Genomic DNA, 26,467 nt, shown 5'->3' with positions numbered 1-26,467 from the left:
TGCATGTGTGGATTGCGTGGGTTGGTGCAAACATTAAGACAAAATTTAATTACAATAGCCACATTACAAGTATATTTACTGAGAGAAGTGTTGATGTGTCCAATACTTATTTTACCCGCTTTATGTGTGTGTGTGTGTGTGTGTGTGTGTGTGTCTCTCCCTCTCTCTCTCTCTCTCTCTCTCTCTCTCTATATATATATATATATATATATATATATACAGTATATACAAAAATATTCTAGTGTGCTAGTATGTACAAGACTGTAAATTCAGCACAAATACAATTCAGGGTTGGTTCACACCGACCGGGCCAGTAGACTCATTCTGTAGACTACGGATTTTCCTTAAAGAGGGATCAGTACAGAATATCCTGAAAAGTACCCTCTCACCAAAGAAATATCACCCAAAAAACAAACAACTGTTAGTGCTCCAGTTTAAATATATAAAAATATCATTTATTCACAATGTATAAAAACAATAAAACACTTTGATCATAAGATACTGTATATGTATCCCACCAATCTTAACATATTCATGCCAGTATTGAAGAGTTGGAAAATATATATATATATGCATCCCTCATCAGACAAGCAGCGGCACTCGGAGACTTTGTTACGGTGAAAAATAAAGTGCAAATTTATTCCATATTACAGCAAGGCCAACGTTTCGGGGCTCGTCTGCCCCTTTGTCAAGGTGAGTACTTTGTACTTTTGTACTCACCTTGACAAAGGGGCAGACGAGCCCCGAAACGTTGGCCTTGCTGTAATATGGAATAAATTTGCACTTTATTTTTCACCGTAACAAAGTCTCCGAGTGCCGCTGCTTGTCTGATGAGGGATGCATATGCAATATTTCCAGAGGGCACCGGAGCCATACAACGTTGAAGGGTGAATGCCGGTCCAGAGGACAATATATATATATATATATATATATATATATATATAAATATAAAAGCTTTATTTCTGAAAAAACATTCTAATAGTTTTCATCTGCTATTACTGTATAAGTACTGAAGTACTGGCACGATGATTATACAAAGAAGAAAAAAAATCTGCTGCTCTTGTGTTTAGCTTTTTTGTCACTACACCATTTTATTTTATGCATGCTGTTTTGTGGCATTGAGCATTTTCTCTAAATTCATTTTAATATTTATAATTTTTATTTTAGTTTTAACTGGTGGTCCTCTGCCTCGAAGCCATGAATATGAATTGCATGAAGCAAGATTTCACTGGGGCAAAGAGAATCAGCGTGGTTCCGAGCACACAGTCAACTTCAAGGCTTTCCCAATGGAGGTGAGTTTAAAGTATTTTTTTATTAAAATTCATACTTGCCTACTTTTGAAAACTAGTTTCAGGGAAATAGTGGGTAATAGAATGCGCTATGCCATCGAGGGGGCATGTCATACTCTGCCCAAATGGCGTCCTTAATCTACTTATGGGCATATCTATCGCCATTCAGTGGGTTATCCTACAGTGGCAGGTGAAAACTGCAGTTCTAAGATGAAAACATGGCTTCTGTTGGGATCTTCAGTATATTATTTCCCAAACTGATCAGCTTGATTTGAACTTATAAACTGTTCTTCCTTGGACTCTATTACAGAAATCTTTCACTCTGGAATCGCAGGCCCCTTTCCTCTGGCTGACATGTGTGTCTTGGGGAAGGGTTGCGATAGGATTTGCTATTAACCATGTCTCTGTGCCCTTTCCACTAGGAGACTGGGTGAGATGCAAGGAATGTGCGCTATTGTTCTGGATGTTCGAGAGAACTACCTCAAATTTTGTACTATCCTGAGCTTTATGGAAATAAAGGGCATGTACTGTATGACAAATATTAAATATCCACACCTCACTCCCACATGCCAAATATTATCTGTTATACAATGAGCTAGAGCTGTGTGTGGAAGACAAGTCTAGTAGAGCTGTGGGGAGGATGCAACTCCTCCCACCCTTGACAGCTGTAACTAGCTGCCCAGATATCACAGCCCCTATCGTTCTGAGCTGCCTGCCCTGCCCCCCCCCACCCCCCCCCCCACCCCCCTCACCCCCTGAATTGAAGCTGCCTGACAATGCTAGGACTCTACTGTCAGAAAAAGTCAGCAAAGGTCTCCAGTCAGCAAAGGTCGGTGAGCTGCAAAGATATGAGGAAAAAAATCATTAAATATATTTTATAAGGGGTGGGAGTGAAGGAAGATCAATTGTGGAGTGACCACATTTACATCTATGAAATTTGCAAGTTTGGGGGACGATCTTAGAGAGTAGTTTGTTGGGATGGAAGCTGCCATCCCAACAAACTACTCTGTCATCCACAATCCAAGACATGACCACAGGGCAGGTGGGGTGGATATCTGATTTAACAAAGCACTTAAACTTAGCGTCCACACTATGGAAGTTACTCGCTCACTTGAGTGCATCACTGCTCTGAGTTCAAAAAAATTAGGTTTCAGAGTTCTTCTCATTTAGCTCCTCTCTGGATATGTCCCAAGAAATGACCCCCCTTGGCAGTGACCTCATGTGCACAATGAATGGTCTGGGCTTCACACAAGTCATTCTGTCTGCCACACATAAAAGTGGTCACACTCTTGATCGTGTCTTTCATATTGGACTAGAAGTCTCTGACCTGAAAACAAACCCAGTCATGTTGTCAGGTCACCACTGTAGTTGGTTCTTAGTTTCAAACCCTTAAATTAGACCTTTGCCTATGGAGTTGACCAGGTATCATCCAAGGAGGGGCATGACTCCCCTGGCTTTGCAGCAAAAGTGGATCTCTGCAATATTGGGTGCCTGAGAACATTTCTGTTCCCTAGTTCATTACTATAATGGGGATGTGATGACTGCAATGGATATTATCGCCCCTGTGCATTTAAAACCACGCAAACCACATCGTCAGCTCCTTGGTTTGACAAGAGTGTAATTGGCTCAAGAAAAGGGGGCATAGATTTGAAAGACAATGTAGCTGACTAACCTGGTTGAGGATAAGTTAAAACTAATAAAGCATTATGAAGAATATCAATCCACAGTCACCTGTAAGAAATCAGAGTTCCTGTCACATGAGATCATAGCAGCAAACAATAGGCCAGCTCAGCTTTTGTCTGCAGTGGAGATGCTTTGCAAGCCAGCATGCCTGTATCCCAATGAAACCCTCTCCGAGGCAAGATGCAATGAATTTGCAAACTTCTTTGCAGATAAAGTATCCACCGTCTGGGCTGGAAGCTCCACAGTGCCATCAAAGGAGTGCCAAACTACCAAGCCTGCCAATGTAAACCATCTGTTACCCTGGACCAGCTTTGACCCAATGGATATAAAAGACATTACGGAAACTGACCAAATGTTGTGTCCCACCACTACCTGTGATCTGGACCTGGCCTCAACTAAGCACCTAATAGGGTGTATAGACATAAATGACCCTGTATTTGCAAAATTAGTTCAATGCTCTCTGGAGACAGCAATTATCCCTGAACCCTTAAAGATAGTAATTGTTAGACTTCTTAAAAAAAACTAATTTAGATCCTGACTGCATGGCCAACTGGAGACCGGTTTCAAACCATTCTTTTCTAGGAAAGGTTATTGAGAAAGTGGTTACAAATCAAATGGAAACCTGCCTTACAACCAATGATATTTATGATGGATTCCAATCAGGATTTAGGACAAAACACAGGACTGAAACAGCCCTGGTGTATGTGTTAAATGATCTTCTGATGGCAAGAGACAGATGTAACAGTTCATCTTAATCCTTTTGGATCTGTCTGCAGCTTTTGATACCGCTGACTATGGGATTCTGATGGAGCACCTGCAAAATTTCTGTGGATTGGAAGGCACAGTCCTTAGCTAGTTCAAATAATTTCTCACCAGCAGTTCACAGATAGTTTTGTCTGGAGCACACTCATTGTCATCAGTGCCACTGCCATGTGGTGTCCCACAAGGTTGTATACTATATCCCCCCTGCTTTTTGCAGTATACATGCTCCCACTGGGTGAAATAATCAGACGCCGCAGATGTCCTGGTCTACCACTGCTATGCAGATGATACACAGCTGTACCTGTTATTTTACGCTGGGTACTGAGAACCCAATAACAACCCTAAATGGCTGTCTAGCTGAGCTCCAGCAGTGGGCGATTGCCAGTTGGCTGCAACTGAATCCTGATAAAACATAGGTCCTTATGATAGGATCTCAACATTAAAGGACAAGGCTGCAGCATAGCCAACCACCTGGACTTATGCTTGGGGATTCAGAGTTACAGACCACTGATCATGTGCAGAATCTTGGTGTTGTCCTGGATGGTGGCTTAACACTTAAACATCAGATATCAGCCACAATCAAATCCTTATTCTTTCATCTGAGGAACATAGCCAGAATCAAGTACTTAATGCCCTCTGAAAATCTGCCAAAAGCCATTCATGCATTTGTATCATCTCGATTAGACTACTGTAATGCCCTCTACCTTTGTCTCCCGGCAAAAGAATTGTACCGCTTACAGCTGGTACAAAACGCAGTGCCAGGCTGTTAACCAACCAGCCCCATTCCAACCAGATAGCACCCATACTCTAATTCCTCCACTAGCTTGCCTGTAAGATGGTGAATCGTCTTCAAGATTAACTTACTGACTTTCAAAGCCCTACATGACCAGGGCCCACGGTACCTGAATCAGTTTCTGATACCATAATGCCCTGCTCGATTACTGCGATCTTTAGGTGAAGGACCTAGAATCTCCCATAATTCATCTGGGGGTCAAGCTTTTAGCCATGCGGCTCCAACTCACTTCCCCATATAGTTTGAGAGCCCCCCTTTCTCCTGTTTACTCAAGCTTTTCCATAATTGTCCCTTTAATATCACCATGCTCTCTGTATTTTATGAATAGCTTTTCTGTACTTCATTGTTTCTGCACTATATTATATTAATTCTGTTAAGTGTCTTGAGCCCTTTTGGAGAAAGAGCACTATATAAATAAAATTATTATTGTTATTAATAATAATCCATTGAGATAAAGTATAGAAGTTGAGTTTAGCATCCAATCAGTATCTAACTGCTATTTTATAGACCATTGGCAAGATGTAATGCCGCCTGAGTCCGGCGGCTGTGCGGAATGCCGGCCGAATTCGGACGTTTTTTTGAAGGGGCAATCATTTAGAAGGCAAAAGCATGCCTTGTAAGTGATTGCCCCTTAAAAAAATGTCAGAGTTTGGCCGGCATCCCGCACAGCCACCTTGACTCGGGCGGCATTACATCCCACCGCATGTGTAACCAGTAGGGTTAATATTAAAATTCATGTTACTCTTGCCCCACATTGATAGTCAGTATAAAGCTGCATATATTTATGTGTTGTCGGATGCGAAGAGAACATTTTACCTTTCCCATTGGTTCTGTTCTGACGTGCAGATAGGTTGTTATTGGGCCTAAGATAAAATACAGTCGCTTAAGAATAAGTAAATAGATGGATTTAATATACACTGCTCAACAAAATAAAGGGAACACTAAAATAACACATCCTAGATCTGAATGAATGAAATATTCTTATTAAATACTTAGTTCTTTACATAGTTGAATGTGCTGACAACAAAATCACACAAAAATTATCAATGGAAATCAAATTTATTAACCCATGGAGGTCTGGATTTGGAGTCCCCCTCAAAATTAAAGTGGAAAAACACACTACAGGCAGATCCAACGTTGATGTAATGTCCTTAAAACAAGTCAAAATGAGGCTCAGTAGTGTGTGTGGCCTCCACGTGCCTGTATGACCTCCCTACAACGCCTGGGCATGCTCCTAATGAGGTGGCGGATGGTCTCCTGAGGGATCTCCTCCCAGACCTGGACTAAAGCATCTGCCAACTCCTGGACAGTCTGTGGTGCAACGTGACTCCTGGACAGTCTGTGGTGCAACGTGGCATTGGTGGATGGTGCGAGACATGATGTCCCAGATGTGCTCAATTGGATTCAGGTCTGGGAAACGGGCGGGCCAGTCCATAGCATCAATGCCTTCGTCTTGCAGGAACTGCTGACACACTCCAGCCACATGAGGTCTAGCATTGTCTTGCATTAGGAGGAACCCAGGGCCAACCGCACCAGCATATGGTCTCACAAGGGGTCTGAGGATCTCATCTCGGTACCTAATGGCAGTCAGGCTACCTCTGGCAAGCACATGGAGGGCTGTGCGGCCCCCCAAAGAAATGCCACCCCACACCATTACTGACCCACTGCCAAACCGGTCATGCAGGAGGATGTTGCAGGCAGCAGAACATTCTCCTTGGCGTCTCCAGACTCTGTCACGTCTGTCACATGTGCTCAGTGAGAACCTGCTTTCATCTGTGAAGAGCACAGGGCGCCAGTGGCGAATTTGCCAATCTTGGTGTTCTCTGGCAAATGCCAAAACGTCCTGCACGGTGTTGGGCTGTAAGCACAACCCCCACCTGTGGACGTCGGGCCCTCATACCACCCTCATGGAGTCTGTTTCTGATCGTTTGAGTAGACACATGCACATTTGTGGCTTGCTGGAGGTCATTTTGCAGGGCTCTGGCAGTGCTCCTCCTGTTCCTCCTTGAACAAAGGCGGAGGTAGTGGTCCTGCTGCTGGGTTGTTGCCCTCCTACGGCCTCCTCCACGTCTCCTGATGTACTGGCCTGTCTCCTGGTAGCACCTCCATGCTCTGGACACTACGCTGACAGACACAGCAAACCTTCTTGCCACAGCTCGCATTGATGTGCCATCCTGGATGAGCTGCACTACCTGAGCCACTTGTGTGGGTTGTAGGGAGGTCATACAGGCACGTGGAGGCCGCACACACTACTGAGCCTCATTTTGACTTGTTTTAAGGACATTACATCAAAGTTGGATCAGCCGGTAGTGTGTTTTTTCACTTTAATTTTGAGGGGGACTCCAAATCCAGACCTCCATGGGTTAATAAATTTGATTTCCATTGATAATTTTTGTGTGATTTTGTTGTCAGCACATTCAACTATGTAAAGAACAAAGTATTTAATAAGAATATTTCATTCATTGAGATCTAGGATGTGTTATTTTAGTGTTCCCTTTATTTTTTTGAGCAGTGTATTATTATTTAGTTATAATTACAAATGTATCAATACTGCACCTTACCACTAATAAAGTAGATTATCAATGTATGGATGCTATATAGTTTGGAGTTCTGGTGTGACACCACCCCTAATCTCAAGGGGGATAAAAAATCTCTGAATTTTCTAGTACCATGCAGTGTTCAAGTCTTATTGCTAATATCTTTTGGTGTGCGGGGGGTAAAACCTGATTTCTTATTCTTGTTTAGAATATCCCCTCCCTTTCATACACCTGAAGGGTATTACTAGATTGATAGAGCATTTTATTTTGCTATTTTTGTAGTATGCTATATAGTTTGCATACATTTCTGGTGAGACACCACCCTTAATCTCAAGGGGGATAAAAGATTGCTATGTGTGACACATCTTGGCCTTTGTGACTGTAGCTGAAATGGATGGATGTGTTCAGTGTCCACGTACTTCAATCTGGGTGTCTGATTAGGACCGAAAGGGACCCCCAGGGATCGTTGTAGTTTGAATCTTATTTAATGTTATCAGCTTTTTTTGCTTTTATATCTGCTATACATTGTTCAATACCTATTGTTTATCTATAAACTGCTGTTCACTTATATTACATTATAACAATGTTGTGTTGTGTTGGGTAGCCCAACCTAACCCCCCCCCCACGCAGCCTAACCCTAACCCTCCTCTCCTCAGCCTAAGCCTAATTCTCACATACTTACATTCGGGATCCGGCTGTCAACTACATCCTGACAGTCTGGATTAAGGTGCCAGTATTCTGGCCGCCGAGATCCCACATACCGGCATGTCAACGACATCCCATTATGTTGTCTTCTACTCGATTATGCTATATTTTCATGGACAGAATGGGCGAGATTAAAATCTTGCCGTCCTCTCCCGGCCATGATCGCGCCCCTTGGCAGTTACTCCAATGTTGCTGCCGACGGGCGCGACATCAGCATTTCAGCTCGCTAACCCCAGGGGTGGTGATCTGAAATACATTAAAAGTGGCCCATTTGTACGGCTAAATAGGACTTTTTACGTCGCGCCCAATAGCTTAGTCGGGTTTAGGCGCTTTATGCAGGAGACATTTGTATATCGCCCCCTGCAATCTCCTGTCACTTTAGACGGGAGATAGGGGGCGATAACATTTCAATCTCGCCCAATTTGTGAACCCAGTGTTGATAGTCTTAACCATGTACACTGTGCTAGATACGTGATCGCTAGAACACTCTTTTAAAGAGTAGGTCAACTCCTGGATTTACAGTATCTTTACTTCCTGGGGAAATTAATTGGGGCCTTGACAGGGGCGCATGTTCATGCCAAGTGCTCAGAGGTGAAAAAGGTGGTGATGCCCCTCAACGGCAGCCCAGCAGCACCCAGACAAATCCCCCCCATACACCTTCAAGAGCTCTACAGCACCCAGACACCTCCCGCTCCTTCATCTTCAACACCCCCTTAGTATGTAAAGGGAGAGAGCGTCAGAGTACTGCTAGGGTGCTAGTAGTAAATGGCATCATCCCCTCTTTCATTTCTAACACCCTTGCAGAACTGACAGCCCCCTTTTCACTACCAACGTCTCTCAGGGGTTATGGTAGCACAGGCTGCCACCCCGCCGTGTGTGAGACCAGCGCCCAGCCGCGGACAGCATTCTCTGCTGCCGCTGGGCACAGTTCCCCAGCGCTCAAGCGCCCGCTACTTTGCACGGCCGCAGTCAACTTCTCCTGCTGCTGCTGGCTGCCATTACTATACGTGCAGTCCCCCTGTGCCTACGGCGGTCAGCTCCTGCTGCCGCTGCTCAGCACAGACAAGCAGATCTCGATGTCTGCCACCGCTTACTGGGATGTGGGGGAGGGTTGCTCTTTATGCTATGTCCGCTCCCTACGAGGCACCAAATCACTGTTGCAGCTGCAGTGAGCGGAGACTCCCTTCAACAGTGTCGGTGTGTTAGTCTGCACTGGATAGTGCAGTGGGGGAATATGTGTGTGTATATATATATATATATATAAATATATATATGTGTGTTGTGAATGCCAAATTGATTTCTCACGAATATTTAAAATGCCCGCTCTAATATATATTGTAAACGCCTGCACCTCTTATTACCATATCCCATGAATGTGCGCTATACATCGCAAAACACTGCATCCCATAAGAGAAAACAATACACCCACACATTATCTGAATTCCAAAGCTCATTGATGTATATATCTGTTATTAAAAAGGATATGGATTCAATATATTACAAAGTACAGTATACCTATAGTTACATGGTTACACTCACACAGTAAGCAGTTAAAACAAACAGTTACATACAGTTACATACAGTTACAGTAACATGCCAGCATACAATACCATTATCCTTAAGTTATATAAATTCGTCTTTCCATATCACTCTCTCTCTCTGTAAAGTAATGCTGGGACTCCATCTTCCTCTGAGACCAGAACAGGAACTACCCTCCAGTGTGTTATCTAGTTTCTGGGGGAGGGTACTCATGATGAGTCACTAGTTTCTTTGTATGTGCTAATCAGGTTCAGCCTTGAAGACATCCAAAGGGCTGGCCTGAGTTTCCTGTCCACCACCTGTTTGGAATATCTATTGTTCTAATAAAAGTGATTTTAGCTTTTATACATTTAATCATAATTATCTGCTGCAATGTCCCACAACTTCACAACAAGCATCAAATGAATCTACACATCAATCTGGTTGCTTCAATAGTAAACATGACCAGTCTATCTGGTTTCGTTCAAATAATACACATACATGACATTACTTCATTATATATAATTTTAAATCATCATGATGTCTGGCGCTTGATATTATTATAATTATGTACTGTATGAAATAAGTGTTGAATCCATCTCTGTGGCATGTCCGTGGAAATGCGTGTGTTACCATATATTGCTGTGCTCGCTGCGCATATTTGCAAGTATAGCGACTTATATGTGTGTAGAGTTTGTATGGTCTCTTTATGTAATATTTTTGACTTCGACAGTGTTTATATGTATATATATTTATATATTGATATACGTTGATAGTTATTCAGGTCAGCTAGGCTTAAGCCTGTCTGCACGCACAGGGGGTTAGTGCTGATTAATACAGTGCTTATTAATAAAGCAGATTATTCATCCTACGATGAGGATAATATATAATCTATATGTGTATGTGGGTGTTTCACACAATTTCCATACATTTTCACAAAATCTAAGTGACGCTGCTTTTGGTGTGAGTTTGCAGCTGTATTTACAGTCATACTCACACTAACAGACACAGTTATATAGTGTTGTGCTACAGTTTTATAATTCCTGTTTCATCCAGGAATTTTGTGGCTGTCCTACAACACACAGCAACAGAGGGGGCAAGGGTGTTGGTTGAGCTTCTTTAGGAAGTAAACTACTGCACAGTATATAGGATGTGCCTCTGGTGGTTTCAGGCACAATTTATTTCTTTATGTATTTATTTTGTTAAAATAAGTCACTCGGAGCCGGGTGTATACATAATTCTGGCACACCATCCGCTTACTGGGTTTGGGATATATGGGGCTCAATAAGGACCTCTGCCTTGATTCTTCTTCCGATGATGGCTGGTATAGGGGCACAGTCTAGAACTGTCCATATCTAGTTCATTCATCATCTTTTGTCTCATACTCTCTGTTGCTATCTGAGGATTCAATACTAGTCCTGAATATTTCAGGAAACAATGAGGTTGTAATAAATCCAGTTAAAGGCTTTTCTGTGCAACGCAATTTCTGAATTAATAACCTTTCCCAAACTAACTCACAACATTTCGTTACCAGTGGACTCTCTTTAGTTTAAACAGAGTTCACTATTCCAGTCCTAGCGAAACAACAACGCTTTATGACTTTCGCTGTGTCAGCTGGTAGCCCTGCTAAAGACCATTTAGGCTTCAGCAGAAGTGTTGTTTACACTTGCTTTGGTGGGGTTCTCGGTAACATGGTGGTAATTATATAGGCTACACAGCTCAATTTAGGCCCACAACAGGGCCGTTCCTTAGAACACCTGTTACTGCTAAACGATCACATTGCTGAATTGCTGAATCACCTCAGTATTTGGCCTACGGTATCTATCTATAGATGGCCAAGTAAGTTCTCGTTATTTTTGACAGGCTTATTACAAAAAAAAAAAACAACAACACATAGTTATCGGTCCTTGTTAGGACAAATTAGGTTCTCAGGCTACTGGGTGCAGTAGACATGGTAGAGAACGGCCTTTTCAACATAGCCACCAGCCGCCGTCAAACCACAAAGCCAGCTGACAAGCCAGTGACATGGCAGTTTTCCAGCTTATCTCTGACCTTCCATTGTGCAAGCATGTGTTCAGCCGTTCCACTTGATGTTGTTGCACAATACAAGTTCAGGTATTTTATACCAATCTTTAGATAGTGCCTAAGCCTTACGGCTCAGTCACACCAATATTGACCTTAAGGAGGCTCAATCACTAGGTAACTTTCTACAGAATGATGGGTTCGCTGACTGGGTCTAAACCACAAGAGATCAGGATTTCACTGAATGCCAAGACTGCGTACGTACAATGTTTGTACTTTTGGTTGGCGGGAAAAAAACAAAACCATCATCACTCAGGCACTGCCTTTTGGGCTCTCATCTGTGCCTCCGGTATCGCAGATGTGATGTCTGGGGAAAGTGATGTCTGTGATAATTGTTCATCTCAGATCCAGAATAAGGGTGCTAATAGTCGTACTCAGACAAGCTACTCAAGACATTGTCTTAACACATACTTTCACCTTGCTTTATGGTCGTACAAGGTCCTACTTTAGCACGATTGTACCTGTCTGCAGTAAAAGCAAGGTATTCGTCATCTGGTACCGGTAGTGCTCTAACCACGATCAGTTTCGGTGCTCTTGGGACATTCGAATATTCGTCCAGGCATTCCCGTTCGGATATTTCACGCTCACGTTTTTTACGCAGTGGTCTGCCTTGCGTCAACAAATTCAGCAGAGGGTGTCATTGGTTCCAGGGTACAGAGTATCGCTACTCGAATGGCTCAAGGCTACAAATAATTTTCACTGCGGAGAAAAGATTCGGAGCCTGGAATGGGATAATTCTGACGTCTTACGCAATTCTCAGCTATAATCCAACATGGCCAGTTTCATGGTCTGTGGCCAGATCAGGAAAGATTACTGTCAATGCCTGGAACTTAGGCCTGTTTACAAGGCTCTACACAGGCAGTTCTTTTCTGGTAATCTTACACTGTTCATGTTTGGTCGAACAGCGCAACTGCAGTCGCATACGTCAAGAACAAGAAGGACTCAAAGTCCCATGACTATAGGAGATAATAGTTCCGTACTTAGACAATCTGCTCATCAAAGTTCTGTCTCAGCAGACAATCTTGCAACATGCCTTACTAACGTACAATGTACTAGGTCAGCACAGTTGATTTGTCAGCTTCAAGAAATCAAGCCTGATTCCATCTCAAAGAATTCAATTCCTAGGAATGATTCTCGGTACAGTGGATCAACGAGTTTACCTGCCAGAACAGAAACCACAAGACGTTTCTCGATTCCTAGATTGAGTCGAGCATCAGGATATTATTGCCACTGTTCATTCCAAGGAATGGACAGCTAGAAAACAGACTGACTCAGTCATCAGGATTTTCACCAAGTAGAAGGGTCTGTACATCCACAAGTGTTCCAGATCTTAGTCCAGCAGTGGAGTTTCCCACAGGTGGATTTACTGGCATCTCACCAAATTCATCACACACTCACGTAGGTGTTCAAAACTAGTCTGAGGGCAGGGTATGCTCTCACAATTGCGTGGCCGTACAGCCTTGTATCTGTTTCCACCTTTCTCGCAGCTTACTCTTTTGATAAAGCGGATCACGTAAGGAAAGCCATGACTGTAATCCTAGTGGCGCTTTATGGGCCTCGGAGAGCAGAGTTCTCGTAGCCTCGCTGGCTACTCACAGACAATCCGTCGCCGTTCAGCTATGTCATACCTTCTGGAAAAGGGTCAGTTTGTTACCCCGAGTTAGCGCGGCTGCGTTTCACGGGTGGCTATTGAAACCGCTCGCTTAACCGAGTGGCCATTCCACAGTATACCAACCAGGGTACATACTGGGAAGACAGTTACAGCAGCTCATTATCACGCAATTGAGCAAGCAAGGGTTGCTTGGGGTGAAGCTTCTTAAGTTTCAGAGATCTTCTTACAAATGATTCCATCTGGGGCTATGTTCACAGATGGGGTTTAGATGGAGGACTAGGTGTATCAACACTAAAGGTGCAGGTTTCTATTTTCACAATTCTTTTTCACCGCCGGTTGGCTCTCTTGCCAACAGGGCATAAGTTTTGGCAAGATGTCCTTCCAGTTTAACATCCATTATACCACCTACATCTTCATGTGACTTCAGTAGACTTTTAGGTTTCTGTAGTCATCATCTTTTAAACTCTTACAACACGGGGCTGTTAAGTTTCTCTAATACATACCACCATATCTGGGGTTTGGTTGAAGAACAAAATTCTTTCGAAATTCCGCTTGTAATCTTTAGAGGTGGTAGCCTCTTTTCACACAATCATTGTTCCTGTTTCTCAGAAGGTTCAGGAACTCCAGCTACTGTGAATATGGTTTGTGCGCTTCATATTGGGGTAGCCGGATATCAACAGGGCATAGTATAAACATTGCTTGGTCTTTATAATGCAGTCCACGTAGTTTGGCCAGCATCCTTTCGGAGATTTGCCAGATAAATTAAGCTGACCATTCGTCAGTCTTTTTTTAATACTAGTTTACAACCGCTTACGTTGTTTTCAGCACGTTACACGCGTTCTGTAGGAACGTCATGGACAGCATATGGTAAACATAGTTATCACGGCACACGTTTGTGCGCTTCTACAAGTTCAATGCTTTTGCAGCATCAGCATCTAGCTCTGGCCGTCTATTGTTACAGGTGACAACCAGCTCTCTCGCCCAACGGGGAAACTTTGGTACGTCCCAAGAGTACTCCAGTGACCCTACTGGATGAAAAAGAAAATAGGATTTTGGTACTTACCAGATAAATCCTTTTCTTTGAATCCATAGGAGTCAATGGACGCCCACCCATAGCAGTTTCACCTGTCTTGTGGTAGGTTCAGTATATCTTATGGTAACACATTCTCACCGACTTGTTGTAAGCTTACGGTGATTATCGGTTGTCAGGTCAACTTTTCAGTTGTCCGTTATGTGTCAACTTTCCAGTTGACCGTTATATTAGGTATCAACTTTCCAGTTGACCTTTATGTTAGGTGTCAACTTTACAGATGTCTATGTTCGGTGTCAACTTTTCAGTTGTCCGTTATGTTATGTGTCAACTTTACAGTTGACTATTGTTAGGTGTTAACTTTACAGTTGTCCGTTATTTTATCATGTTGTAACTCTCCATTGTTCATCCTCTTTCGCTCCTGTTCGTCTCAGCACAAAAAGAAACTGAGGCACTTGGGAGTATGGAGGGGGAGGAGAGTTGCACATTTAAATATTTAAATGTGTTATTCTCCCAGCTATCGACCGTCCATATCCCAAGAGTACTCCAGTGACCCCTATGGATTCAAAGAAAAGGATTTACCTGGTAAGTACCAAAATCCTATTTTATGATTTTCATGTTGGATGCTGGTTTTTTAGGAACTTCTAATGCTTATTTTCCTAAAATGTAGATATATCTAGACGTTGGGATTAACAGGATTAGTGCAAATATGATTTTATAACTACAGTATACAGAAGAATACTTGGCAACCAATAGGAAGCATGAGGTGGAAGCTCAAAATTATATGATATATATGTAATCTCACACAGTGTTCAATGATGCTGCCCAGAACACTGTCTAAGTGGCACTGCATGTTGATCAAAATATAATCCTTTTGTTCCGGGAGGAGTATATATAGTACAAAGCCATATTATATTACATAATTTAGCATGGATTTCATTTTCACACAAGCGTAATATTTATACACAATACTTGCAAAGCAAACATTGGAAGGAAAATCTTGATCCAGGTGAGATTATGTGTGTTTTACCTGGCGGAACATAAAGCGAGAAAACAATGTAGAGGAAGTGTTTAATGTCATTTGCCAGGATGCAACACTCATATCATGGTATGCTGGATGCATTCGAAAAGACTGGACTTTTCTCATGTTCTCATGATCCCAGCAATATGTCTTTCTGTTTACAAAACAGATAACAACCTCCCACCCCCCTTTAAAAATGTGACCTTTGGGAAAAGCATAAATCTATCCTCAAGTTTAACTTCTTTTGTATTGTCTCAATTACCAATTCCTGGAGTGGAGTTTGTGAAATCACAGTAAAATACATGTACTGTACGTTTCCATGCCATGATACAAATTGAAACATTTGACAGTATATTTATTTCTCTGACGTCCTAGTGGATGCTGGGAACTCCGTAAGGACCATGGGGAATAGATGGGCTCCGCAGGAGACTGGGCACTCTAAAGAAAAGATTAGGTACTATCTGGTGTGCACTGGCTCCTCCCTCTATGCCCCTCCTCCAGACCTTAGTTAGAATCTGTGCCCGGCCAGAGCTGGGTGCTCCTAGTGGGCTCTCCTGAGCTTACTAGTAAAGAAAGTATTTATTAGGTTTTTTATTTTCAGTGAGCTTCTGCTGGCAACAGACTCACTGCTACGTGGGACTAAGGGGAGAGAAGCAAACCTACCTGCTTGCAGCTAGCTTGTGCTTCTTAGGCTACTGGACACCATTAGCTCCAGAGGGTTCGAACACAGGCACCTGTCCTCGATCGTCCGTTCCCGGAGCCGCGCCGCCGTCCCCCTCGCAGAGCCAGAAGAACAGAAGCTTGAAGACGACGAAATCGGCGGCAGAAGACTCCTGTCTTCATTTAAGGTAGCGCACAGCACCGCAGCTGTGCGCCATTGCTCCCAGCACACCTACACACTCCGGTCACTGTAGGGTGCAGGGCGCTGGGGGGGGGGGGGGGGGGGGCGCCCTGGGCAGCAATTGAAGTACCTTTTGGCAATAAAAATACATATATACAGTCTGGCACTGTATATATGTAAAAACCCCCGCCATTTTTTCACACAGAAAGCGGGACAGAAGCCCGCCGCTGAGGGGGGCGGGGCCTTCTTCCTCAGCACACCAGCGCCATTTTCTATTCATAGCTCCGCTGGAAAGAAGCTCCCCAGGCTCTCCCCTGCAGTATCCAGATACACAAAGGGTGAAAAGAGGGGGGGGCACATAAATTTAGGCGCAAATTTGTATATACAGCAGCTACTGGGTAAACACTGAGTTGTAGTGTAATCCCTGGGTTATATAGCGCTGGGGTGTGTGCTGGCATACTCTCTCTCTGTCTCTCCAAAGGGCCTTGTGGGGGAACTGTCTTCAAATAGAGCATCCCCTGTGTGTGTGGTGTGTCGGTACGCGTGTGTCGACATGTCTGAGGTAAAAGGCTCTCCTAAGGAGGAGATAGAGAAAATATGTGTGTGAGAGGGTGTCTCCGTCGACAACGCCGACACCTGTTTGGATATGTGTAAGTGCTGAGGTGAATTTATTGCACAAAAGATTAGAGAACAGACAGGAAATCTACCCATGTCTGTCCCTATGTCGCAGAGACCTTCAGAGTCTCACAATGATCACTATCCAAAATAATACACACTGATATCGACATGGAGTTTGACTCCAGTGTCGACTACGATAATGCAAAGTTACAGCCAAAATGGCTGAAAGGTATTCAATATATGATTATTGTAATAAAAGATGATTTGCATATCACTGATGACTCATTTGTCCCTGACACAAGGGTACACATGTTACGGGGAAGAAAGCTGAGGTAAATTTCCCTCCTCTCATGAGGAAAAAGGGCGGGAATCTCCAGACAAGAAACTGCAGCTTCCCACAAGGAATTCTCAGGCAGTATCCTTTCCCCACTAGGGCCAGGATGTGATGGGAATCTTCCCCTAGGGTGTCACGTTTGCCCAGACGGTAGCACTAGCTGTTCTCAGGGATCCTGCAGATAGCGTGCACATTCTAGTACACTACTCAGACCGGCGATTGTGTCGGCATGGGTTTATAGCGCTGTGGCAGCGTGGACAGGTACCTTATCAGCAGAGATTGAGACCCTAGTATGCATATAGATATATATATATATGTATATATATAGATATATACATATTGAAGATGCTGTCTTAAGAGATAGATAGATATATATTAAACATGCCCAAAGAGACATGAGTATACTGGGTCCTGGAGTCAAAGCTATGTCGATTTCTGCTTGACGTGTCCTGTAGAATATGCACTGGACTGATGATGCCGATTTAAGAGGCGTATGGAAGGCTGAGGATTGTGTGGAGAAGGGTTCTCGGACCTGGTCTCCGCAGCTTTAGCTGGTAAATTCTAATATTTTGCCTTGCACAACCTAGGAAAACACGACATTATCAAATGCAGCCTTTCGAATAAAGAAACAAGAAAGTCCGAGGTGCGTCCTTTCTTGCCAGAGGCGGCGGCAGAGGAAAGAAGCTGCACAACACAGCTAGTTCCCAGGAACAGAAGTCCTCCCCGGCCTCTACAAAAATCCACTGCATGTTGCTGGGGCTCCACAGGCGGAGCTAGGCCCGGTGGGGGCACGCCTTCGTAAGTTCAGCCACAAGTGGGTTCACTCCCGGTTAGATCCCTGGGCGATCGATATTGTGTCTCAGGGATATAAGCTGGACTTTGAGAAGATGCCCCCTCACCGACGGCCTTGCCGGCTTCCCCCCACGAGAGGGAAACAGTGTTAACTGCAATTCACAAATTGTATCTTCAACAGGCGGTGGTCAAGGTTCCCCTCCTTCAACAAGGAGGGGGTTATTATTCGACCATGTTGTAGTCCCGTAACCTGACGGTTCGGTGGGACCCATATTGAATTTAAAATCCCTGAACATATACCTGAAAAGGTTCAAGTTCACGTTGAAATCGCTAAGAGCGGTTATTGCAAGCCTGAAAGGTGACTCGGGACATAAAGGATGCATACCTTCAGGTCCCCATTATCCACCTCATCAGGCGTACCTCAGAATTACGGTACGGGATTGTCATTACCAATTTCAGAGGTTGCCGTTTGGTCTCTCCATGGCCTTGAGAATGTTCACCAAGGTAATGGCGGAAATGATGGTGCTCCTGCGGAAGCAAGGTGTCACTATTATCACGTACTTGGATGATCTCCTCATAAAAGCGAGATCAAGAGAGCAGTTGCTGAACAGCGTATCACTTTCTCTGGAAGTGTAACGGCAACATGGCTGGATTCTATATATTCCAAAGTCGCAGTGGGTTCAAACAGCTCATCTGCTTCTCCTAGGCATGATCCTAGACACAGACCAGAAAAGGGTTATCTACCGATAGAGAGAGCTCAGGAGCTCGTGACACTGGTCAGGAATCTATTAAAACCAAAACAGGGGTCAGTGCATCACTGCACTCGAGTCCTGGGAAGGAGGGTGGCCATTCCCTTCGGCAGGTTCCATACGAGGTCCTTCCAATGGGACTTACTGGACAAATGGTCCGGATCACATCTTCAGATGCATTGGTTAATCACCCTATCCCCCAGGGCCAGGGTGTCTCTTCTGTGGTGGCTGCAGAGTGCTCATCTTCTGAGGGCCGCAGGTTCGGCATACAGGACTGGGTCCTGGTGACCACGGATGCAAGCCTCCGCGGATGGGGGGCAGTCACTCAGGGAAGAAACTTCCAAGGGCTGTGGTCAAGTCAGGAGACTTGTCTGCACATAAATATACTGGATCTAAGGGCCATATACAACGCCCTGAGTCAAGCAGAGCCCCTGCTTCGAGACCAACCGGTGCTGATTCAGTCAGACAACATCACGGCGGTCGCCCATGTAAACCGCCAGGGCGGCACAAGAAGCAATGGCAGGAGCCACAAAGATTCTTCGTTGGGCGGAGAATCACGTGCAAGCACTGTCAGCAGTGTTCATTCCGGGAGTGGACAACTGGGAAGCAGATTTCCTCAGCAGACATGACCTCCACCCGGGAGAGTGGGGACTTCATCAAGAAGTCTTCACACAGATTGCAAATCGATGGGAACTGCCACAGGTGGACATGATGGCGTCCCGCCTCAACAAAAAGCTAAAAAGATATTGCGCCAGGTCAAGGGACCCTCAGGCGATAGCTGTGTACGCGCTAGTGACACCGTGGGTGTTCCAGTCGGTATATGTGTTTCCTCCTCTTCCTCTCATACCAAAGGTGCTGAGAATTGTAAGAAAAAGAGGAGTGAGAACAATACTCATTGTTCCGGATTGGCCAAGAAGGACTTGGTACCCGGAACTGCAAGAAATGCGCACAGAGGACCCATGGCCTCTGCCTCTCAGACAGGACCTGCTGCAACAAGGGCCCTGTCTGTTCCAAGACTTACCGCGGCTGCGTTTGACGGCATGGCGGTTGAACGCCGGATCCTAGCGGTAAAAGGCATTCCGGATGAAGTTATTCCTACGCTGATAAAGGCTAGGAAGGACGTGACAGCAAAGCATTATCACCGTATATGGCGAAAATATGTTGCTTGGTGTGAGGCCAGGACGGCCCCTACGGAGGAATTCCAGCTGGGTCGATTCCTGCACTTCCTACAGTCAGGAGTGTCTATGGGCCTAAAATTAGGGTCCATAAGGGTCCAGATTACGGCCCTATCCATTTTCTTTCAAAAAGAACTGGCTTCACTGCCTGAGGTTCAGACGTTTGTTAAGGGAGTGCTGCATATTCAGCCCCCTTTTGTGCCACCAGTGGCACCTTGGGATCTTAACGTTGTGTTGGATTTCCTGAAATCCCACTGGTTTGAGCCACTTAAGTCCATGGAACTAAAGTATCTCACGTGGAAAGTGGTCATGCTGTTGGCCTTAGCATCGGCTAGGCGTGTGTCAGAATTGGCGGCTTTGTCATGTAAAAGCCCCTATCTGATCTTCCATATGGACAGGGCAGAATTGCGGACTCGCCCCCAATTTCTCCCAAAGGTGGTATCATCGTTTCATTTGAACCAACCTATTGTGGTGCCTGCGGCTACTCGGGACTTGGAGGACTCCAAGTTGCTGGACGTAGTCAGGGCTTTGAAAATATATGTTTCCAGAACGGCTGAAGTCTGGAAGACTGACTCGCTGTTTATCCTGCATGCACCCAACAAGCTGGGTGCTCCTGCTTCAAAGCAAACTATTGCTCGCTGGATCTGTAGCACGATTCAGCTGGCTCATTCTGCGGCTGGATTGCCGCATCCAAAATCAGTAAAAGCCCATTCCACAAGGAAGGTGGGCTCTTCTTGGGCGGCTGCCCGAGGGGTCTCGGCTTTACAGCTTTGCCGAGCGGCTACTTGGTCGGGTTCAAACACCTTTGCAAAGTTCTACAAGTTTGATACCCTGGCTGAGGAGGACCTTGTGTTTGCTCATTCGGTGCTGCAGAGTCATCCGCACTCTCCCGCCTGTTTGGGAGCTTTGGTATAATCCCCATGGTCCTTACGGAGTTCCCAGCATCCACTAGGACGTCAGAGAAAATAAGAATTTACTCACCGGTAATTCTATTTCTCGTAGTCCGTAGTAGATGCTGGGCGCCCGTCCCAAGTGCGGACTTTCTGCAATACGTGTATATAGTTATTGCTTAAATAAGGGTTATTGTTATGAGCCATCCGTTGAGTGAGGCTCAGTTGTTGTTCATACTGTTAACTGGGTAAGGTTATTACAAGTTGTACGGTGTGATTGGTGTGGCTGGTATGAGTCTTACCCTGGATTCCAAAAATCCTTTCCTTGTAATGTCAGCTCTTCCGGGCACAGTTTCCCTAACTGAGGTCTGGAGGAGGGGCATAGAGGGAGGAGCCAGTGCACACCAGATAGTACCTAATCTTTTCTTTAGAGTGCCCAGTCTCCTGCGGAGCCCGTCTATTCCCCATGGTCCTTACGGAGTTCCCAGCATCCACTACGGACTACGAGAAATAGAATTACCAGTGAGTAAATTCTTATTTTTTGCAACTTATAGTTCTCTTTCATCAGCTATTTTAGATCTAGAGAAGCTGGCTACTAGGTTCTCCATTTGACTTAAAGACTGATAGTCTGGTGTGCATGGGAGAAAAACACAGCAGACAAAAGTATTGTCTCAATTATTATTACCATTTATTTATTTAGCGCCAGCAATTCCGTTACACTTTACAATTCAACAAAAACAATGATAGGGACATTCTTTCTTACCTACTTTTTATTCATCCTCTTTGTGAGAAGCCCAGGCTGTCACGTCATAGGGCCCCACCCCCTTCGCCACAAAATGATGTTATTTGAGGGCAGGGTGCGGGGCTAAATGATGTTTAGTCCTACCCATTCTACATGGATCCGCAAATACCGGGTAACATAGAAACATAAACCTAGAAATTTAAAACTTGATGGCAGACAAAAACCACTTGTCCAGTCTAGTCTGCCCTTTTATTATCCATATTGTTACCTCAAACCCTATTAGATCCTTATTTCTTTGTAAGGATAACCTTATGTCTATCCTATGCATGTTTACATTGCTCTACTGTCTTAGCCCCTACCACCTCTGCTGGGAGACTATTCTACTTATCCACTACCCTTGTCTGCTCAAAACTATACAGGGTAAGATCTTTTAGCCTTTAAGGTAAGTTTTGTGATGGAAGCCATGCACCATTTTATTTGCCCTCCTAGTTGCCTTTCTTTCTGCTGCTGATTCCTTTCCATCTGACTTGCCTTCCTCATTGCTTTGTTACATTGCTTACCTGCCGATAAGTCACCTGAAATAGTGACTCCTAGATCCACTATCTCCTAGATAGTGACTCTAGCTTTTGCCCTTCTGCTCCACGGGAGGTTTCTGTCCTCCCTGAGCTTTCCTCCTCAGTAGTATCCAGTATAGTGCCATTAATACTTTTTTTTTTTTCAATATATGTTTACTAAGTTTTACATTTTATACATGAAAACAGAAAAATTAACAGTACACAGAAGCATATATCAATCAGGATAAACAACTTCAGAGAGACATGGAGTATACATCACAAATCAGTATTCAAAATATTGTCTCCAGTACATCAATCAACATGTTGACCAAAATAGACAAATCCTGCCGAGGCAGCAACAAACGTCAGTAAACAAGTAAATCAGAAAAGTAAAGAGAAAGAAAAAGCTAAAGAGGCGAAAGAAAGACTTTAGCGAGACAGAAAAAGGGAGGGGGGGGGGGGGAATTGGAAGGGAATAGGGGAATGTGGCACTCCATCAGTCCATACAATGGTCAGGAAAAATGATTTCCACCCGTGTGTCAATGAACCATTGTGTTTCAGGCGAGAAGGCCTGAAGACAAACAAATAGATTGATGAATATACATGTGTGGGCCTCAGGTCACATGCAGCTGGTATGTCTGAGAGGATTTAAGGTCAAGCCAGGGGTACCATGTAGTTATAAAGCCCTGGTGGTTTTCAGGCATCACCCATAATTCTTCCATCGATATATGCATGTCGTTCCTACCAAACTAATCTTTCACAGTAGGCAGGGAGGAACTCCGCCAGCGAACAGGAATTCGCCTTGACTTCAGTATTGAGGAACTTTAGTAGAGACTTCTTGTATGTGGCTACAGAGCCCGGGAATATGTTAAGGAGCCAATAAGCGGGTTCAGAATGGACATCCTACCCCACTATCATCCTAGAGAGAGTGATAACTGTGTTCCAAAAAGGGCGTAAAGAGAGACAGTCCCACCACATGAAACCTATGCCATTGTTACACCTGCAACACGTATCTGGTACACCAGAAAACATTTTGGCCAATGACTGGGGGCATCTATACCATCGCGTTAGGTAAAAGTGTGTTTCAATTACAGAGTAGCTAATCGAGCTAGCAAAAGTGGCCTGGAAGCATTTATTCTAGTCCTCCCCCACCAAGTCGTTCTGGAAATGAAGGCCCCAATCTCTTGTGTATTTATGGAGATCTGGGAACCTGTTTTTAATTAAAAGCTTATAGCATTTGGACAGAAAATGTGCTGGACAGGAAGGTCCCATGCACATGTTCTCAAAAATAGGCATGGGTCTGGTGGCGCCTGAGCGAGTTGAGCTTCCAATTACAAAATGCTCCAGGTGAAGATATTTCCAAATCTCTTCAGGTGGAAGATCCTACTTTGCCTGCAAGATAGGAAAGGGGAGCGTCTACCACTTTTTCACCAGTTGACTGACACGTAGCACTTCATTTAGTTTCCAGGAATCAAAACCTCGACCTGAAAAACCTGGAAGAAAATCAGGATGCCATTAATACTTTTTTTAGCTTTTGGATTTTTGTGACCCAAGTGCATGATTTCACATTTTTTGGGATTAAACTGTAATTGCCATGCTATTGAACATTGGTCTAGTCTTCCTATTTCATCAATCATTTGTTTTACCCCTCCTAGTTTGTCTACCCTATTGTATACCTTCGGGTCATCTGCAAAAAGGCTTACTTTCCCTTTAATACCATTTGCAATGTCACCAATAAAGATATTAAAAAGTACTGGTCCAAGTACAGATTCATGGGTAATATGCTGGGTACATTTCCCTCCTGTGAATGCACTCCATTTACCACAACTCTCTGTTTTCTGTCCTGCAACCAAGATCTTATCCATTCAGCCATATTAGTATCCAATCCCATGCTTTCAAGTTTTTTTTTAACAGTCTGCAATGTGGGACAGTGTCAAAAGCTTTACTAAAGTCTAGATAAGCTATATATAGAGTCCCCTTTTAGCTATTACTTTAGTCACCCAATCAAAAAAGTCAATACAATTTGTTCAACATGAACTTCCCCCAGTAAATCCATTCTGTTTAGGATCCTGTAAATTTTTGGATTTGAGATGATCTACAACTCTTTTTTTTAAGATTGCTTCCATTAATTTCCCTACTACTGATATAAGACTCACTGGTCGGTAGTTGCTTGCCTTTTTCTTACTGTCACTTTAGTGCAGTGGTTCACTCTTTTCCAGTCCTAATAGTTACATCCTGTTTATAGTGATTTGTTAATAGTATACAAATTTTCTGAAGTTCAACTGTTTTTCTATTTACATTTTTAGCTCCACCTTATCCATTGGAACTCTACGTTATACAGGAATATTGAGGAAGCTGTGGGACAAGTGCATGGGATTGCTATAATTGCTTTATTTGTGCAGGTAATTCACTTTTCTTCTTTCCAGCTAACTTAATTGAATATTTGTTTTAATGAGGTGTATGCCAGTGATGTGCGGTGGTTTGAAGCTAGGGAAGCCAATCCCGGGCCATTTTTTCAATCCCGGGTATCGGGATTGAAAAATGGCCAATCCTGGGATTCCTGGGATACCTGGGATTGGCTTTTAGCTATGTGGCTGCCCCCTCACCTCACCCCGCTCCGCCCACCCCGCACACATAACTCACCATATACCGGGAGCGGGCAGGTGGGACCATAATCTGATCGCTGCTGGCGGCTCCCAGCAACGGCTGACGGCTCAGCGTGACCTCTCACACTGCGCTGGGGAGCCAGAACAAGGAAGCCGGGCAGCGTCTGAGCATCCTGTGGACACGCAACGCTGATCCCTCAATCCCCGGGATTGGATCTTCCAATCCCGGGATTGAATCCCGGCTATTTTTGGCCCTAAATCCCGGGATTGGCCACCATATTTGAGGCAGAGCCTTTCCTGTCATACTAATATTTCTCTAACGTCCTAGTGGATGCTGGGGACTCCGTAAGGACCATGGGGAATAGACGGGCTCCGCAGGAGACATGGGCACTTTAAGAAAGAATTTAGATTCTGGTGTGCTCTGGCTCCTCCCTCTATGTCCCTCCTCCAGACCTTAGTTTGAATCTGTGCCCGGACGAGCTGGGTGCTGTTCAGTGAGCTCTCCTGAGCTTGCTGTAAGAAAGTATTTTGTTAGGTTTTTTATTTTCAGGGAGCTCTGCTGGCAACAGACTCCCTGCATCGTGGGACAGAGGGGAGAGAAGCAGCCCTACTCTCTGAAGATAGGTCCTGCTTCTTAGGCTACTGGACACCATTAGCTCCAGAGGGATCGTACACAGGATCTCACCCTCGTCGTCCGATCCCAGAGCCGCGCCGCCGTCCCCCTCGCAGAGCCGGAACACAGAAGCCGGGTGAGCATGAGAAGCAAGAAGACTTCGAAATCGGCGGCAGAAGACTCCGGTCTTCACTGAGGTAGCGCACAGCACTGCAGCTGTGCGCCATTGCTCCCACACACTCCTCACATACTCCGATCACTGTAAGGGTGCAGGGCGCAGGGGGGGGGGGGGCGCCCTGGGCAGCAATTGGGACCTCTTTGGCAAAAGTTTAGCATATATACAGTTGGGCACTGTATATATGTATGAGCCCCCGCCAAGAAAATTTATATTTAAGCGGGACAGAAGCCCGCCGTCGAGGGGGCGGGGCTTCTTCCTCAGCACTCACCAGCGCCATGTTTTTTCTCCACAGCACCGCTGAGAGGAAGCTCCCCAGCCTCTCCCCTGCAGATACACAGTAGAAGAGGGTAAAAAGAGAGAGGGGGGGGCACATAATTAGGCGCAAAAATCAATATAAACAGCAGCTACTGGGTTAACATTAAGTTACTGTGTTATTCCTGGGTTAATAGCGCTGGGGTGTGTGCTGGCATACTCTATCTCTGTCTCTCCAAAGGGCCTTGTGGGGGAATTGTCTTCAGATGAGCATTCCCTGAGTGTGTGGTGTGTCGGTACGTGTGTGTCGACATGTCTGAGGTAAAAGGCTCCCCTAAGGAGAAGATGGAGCAAATGTGTGTGTGAGGGGTGTCTCCGTCGACAACGCTGACACCTGTTTGGATAGGTGTAATTAAGTGCTAAGGTGAAATTATTGCACAAAAGATTAGAGAACAGACAGGGAATCTACCCATGTCTGTCCCTATGTCGCAGAGACCTTCAGAGTCTCTTAATGATCACTATCCAAAATAATAGACACTGATATCGCCACGGAGTCTGACTCCAGTGTCGACTACGATAATGCAAAGTTACAGCCAAAATGGCATGAAAGTATTCAATATATGATTATTGTAATAAAAGATGATTTGCATATCACTGATGACTCATCTGTCCCTGACACAAGGGTACACATGTTTAAGGGGAAGAAAGCTGAGGTAAATTTCCCTCCTCTCATGATGAAAAAGAGCGGGGATCTCCAGACAAGAAGCTGCAGCTTCCCACATAGAATTCTCAGGGAGTATCCTTTCCCTACTAGGGCCAGGATACGATGGGAATCTTCCCTTAGGGTGTCATGTTTGCCCAAAAGGTAGCCCTGACTTAACAGCTATTCTCAGGGATCCTGCAGATAGCGTGCACATTCTGGTACACTACTCAGACCGGCGATTGTGTCGGCATGGGTTTATAGCGCTGTAGCAGCGTGGTCAGGTACCTTATCAGCAGAGATTGAGACCCTAGTATATATATATATATATATATATATATAGATTTATATATTAAAGATGCTGTCTAAAGATATATATATATATATATAT

The 26,467-nt window shown here is 44.5% G+C and overlaps 1 protein-coding gene across 5 annotated transcripts in view; it reads left to right on the top strand.

Moving 5' to 3' along the window:
* The window catches only part of CA8 (carbonic anhydrase 8), a 282,420-nt gene that overhangs the window by 118,166 nt on the left and 137,787 nt on the right, over positions 1–26,467 (top strand). For all 5 annotated transcript variants that reach the window (XR_010177875.1, XR_010177874.1, XM_063923773.1 and 2 more), the window contains exons 3-4: positions 1,168–1,292; positions 24,034–24,129. Coding sequence is in view for 3 of the 5 variants with exons in the window: in XM_063923773.1 (XP_063779843.1) it covers positions 1,168–1,292; positions 24,034–24,129 (221 nt within the window). In the remaining 2 variants the exon portion in view is untranslated. The remainder of the gene's footprint in view (positions 1–1,167; positions 1,293–24,033; positions 24,130–26,467) is intronic.

Source organism: Pseudophryne corroboree, chromosome 5, assembly GCF_028390025.1.
Source record: "Pseudophryne corroboree isolate aPseCor3 chromosome 5, aPseCor3.hap2, whole genome shotgun sequence".
Taxonomy (NCBI): Eukaryota; Metazoa; Chordata; class Amphibia; order Anura; family Myobatrachidae; genus Pseudophryne; species Pseudophryne corroboree.
Note: the sequence above shows the minus strand (reverse complement) of the source record. Positions and strands in the feature narration are given on the sequence as shown.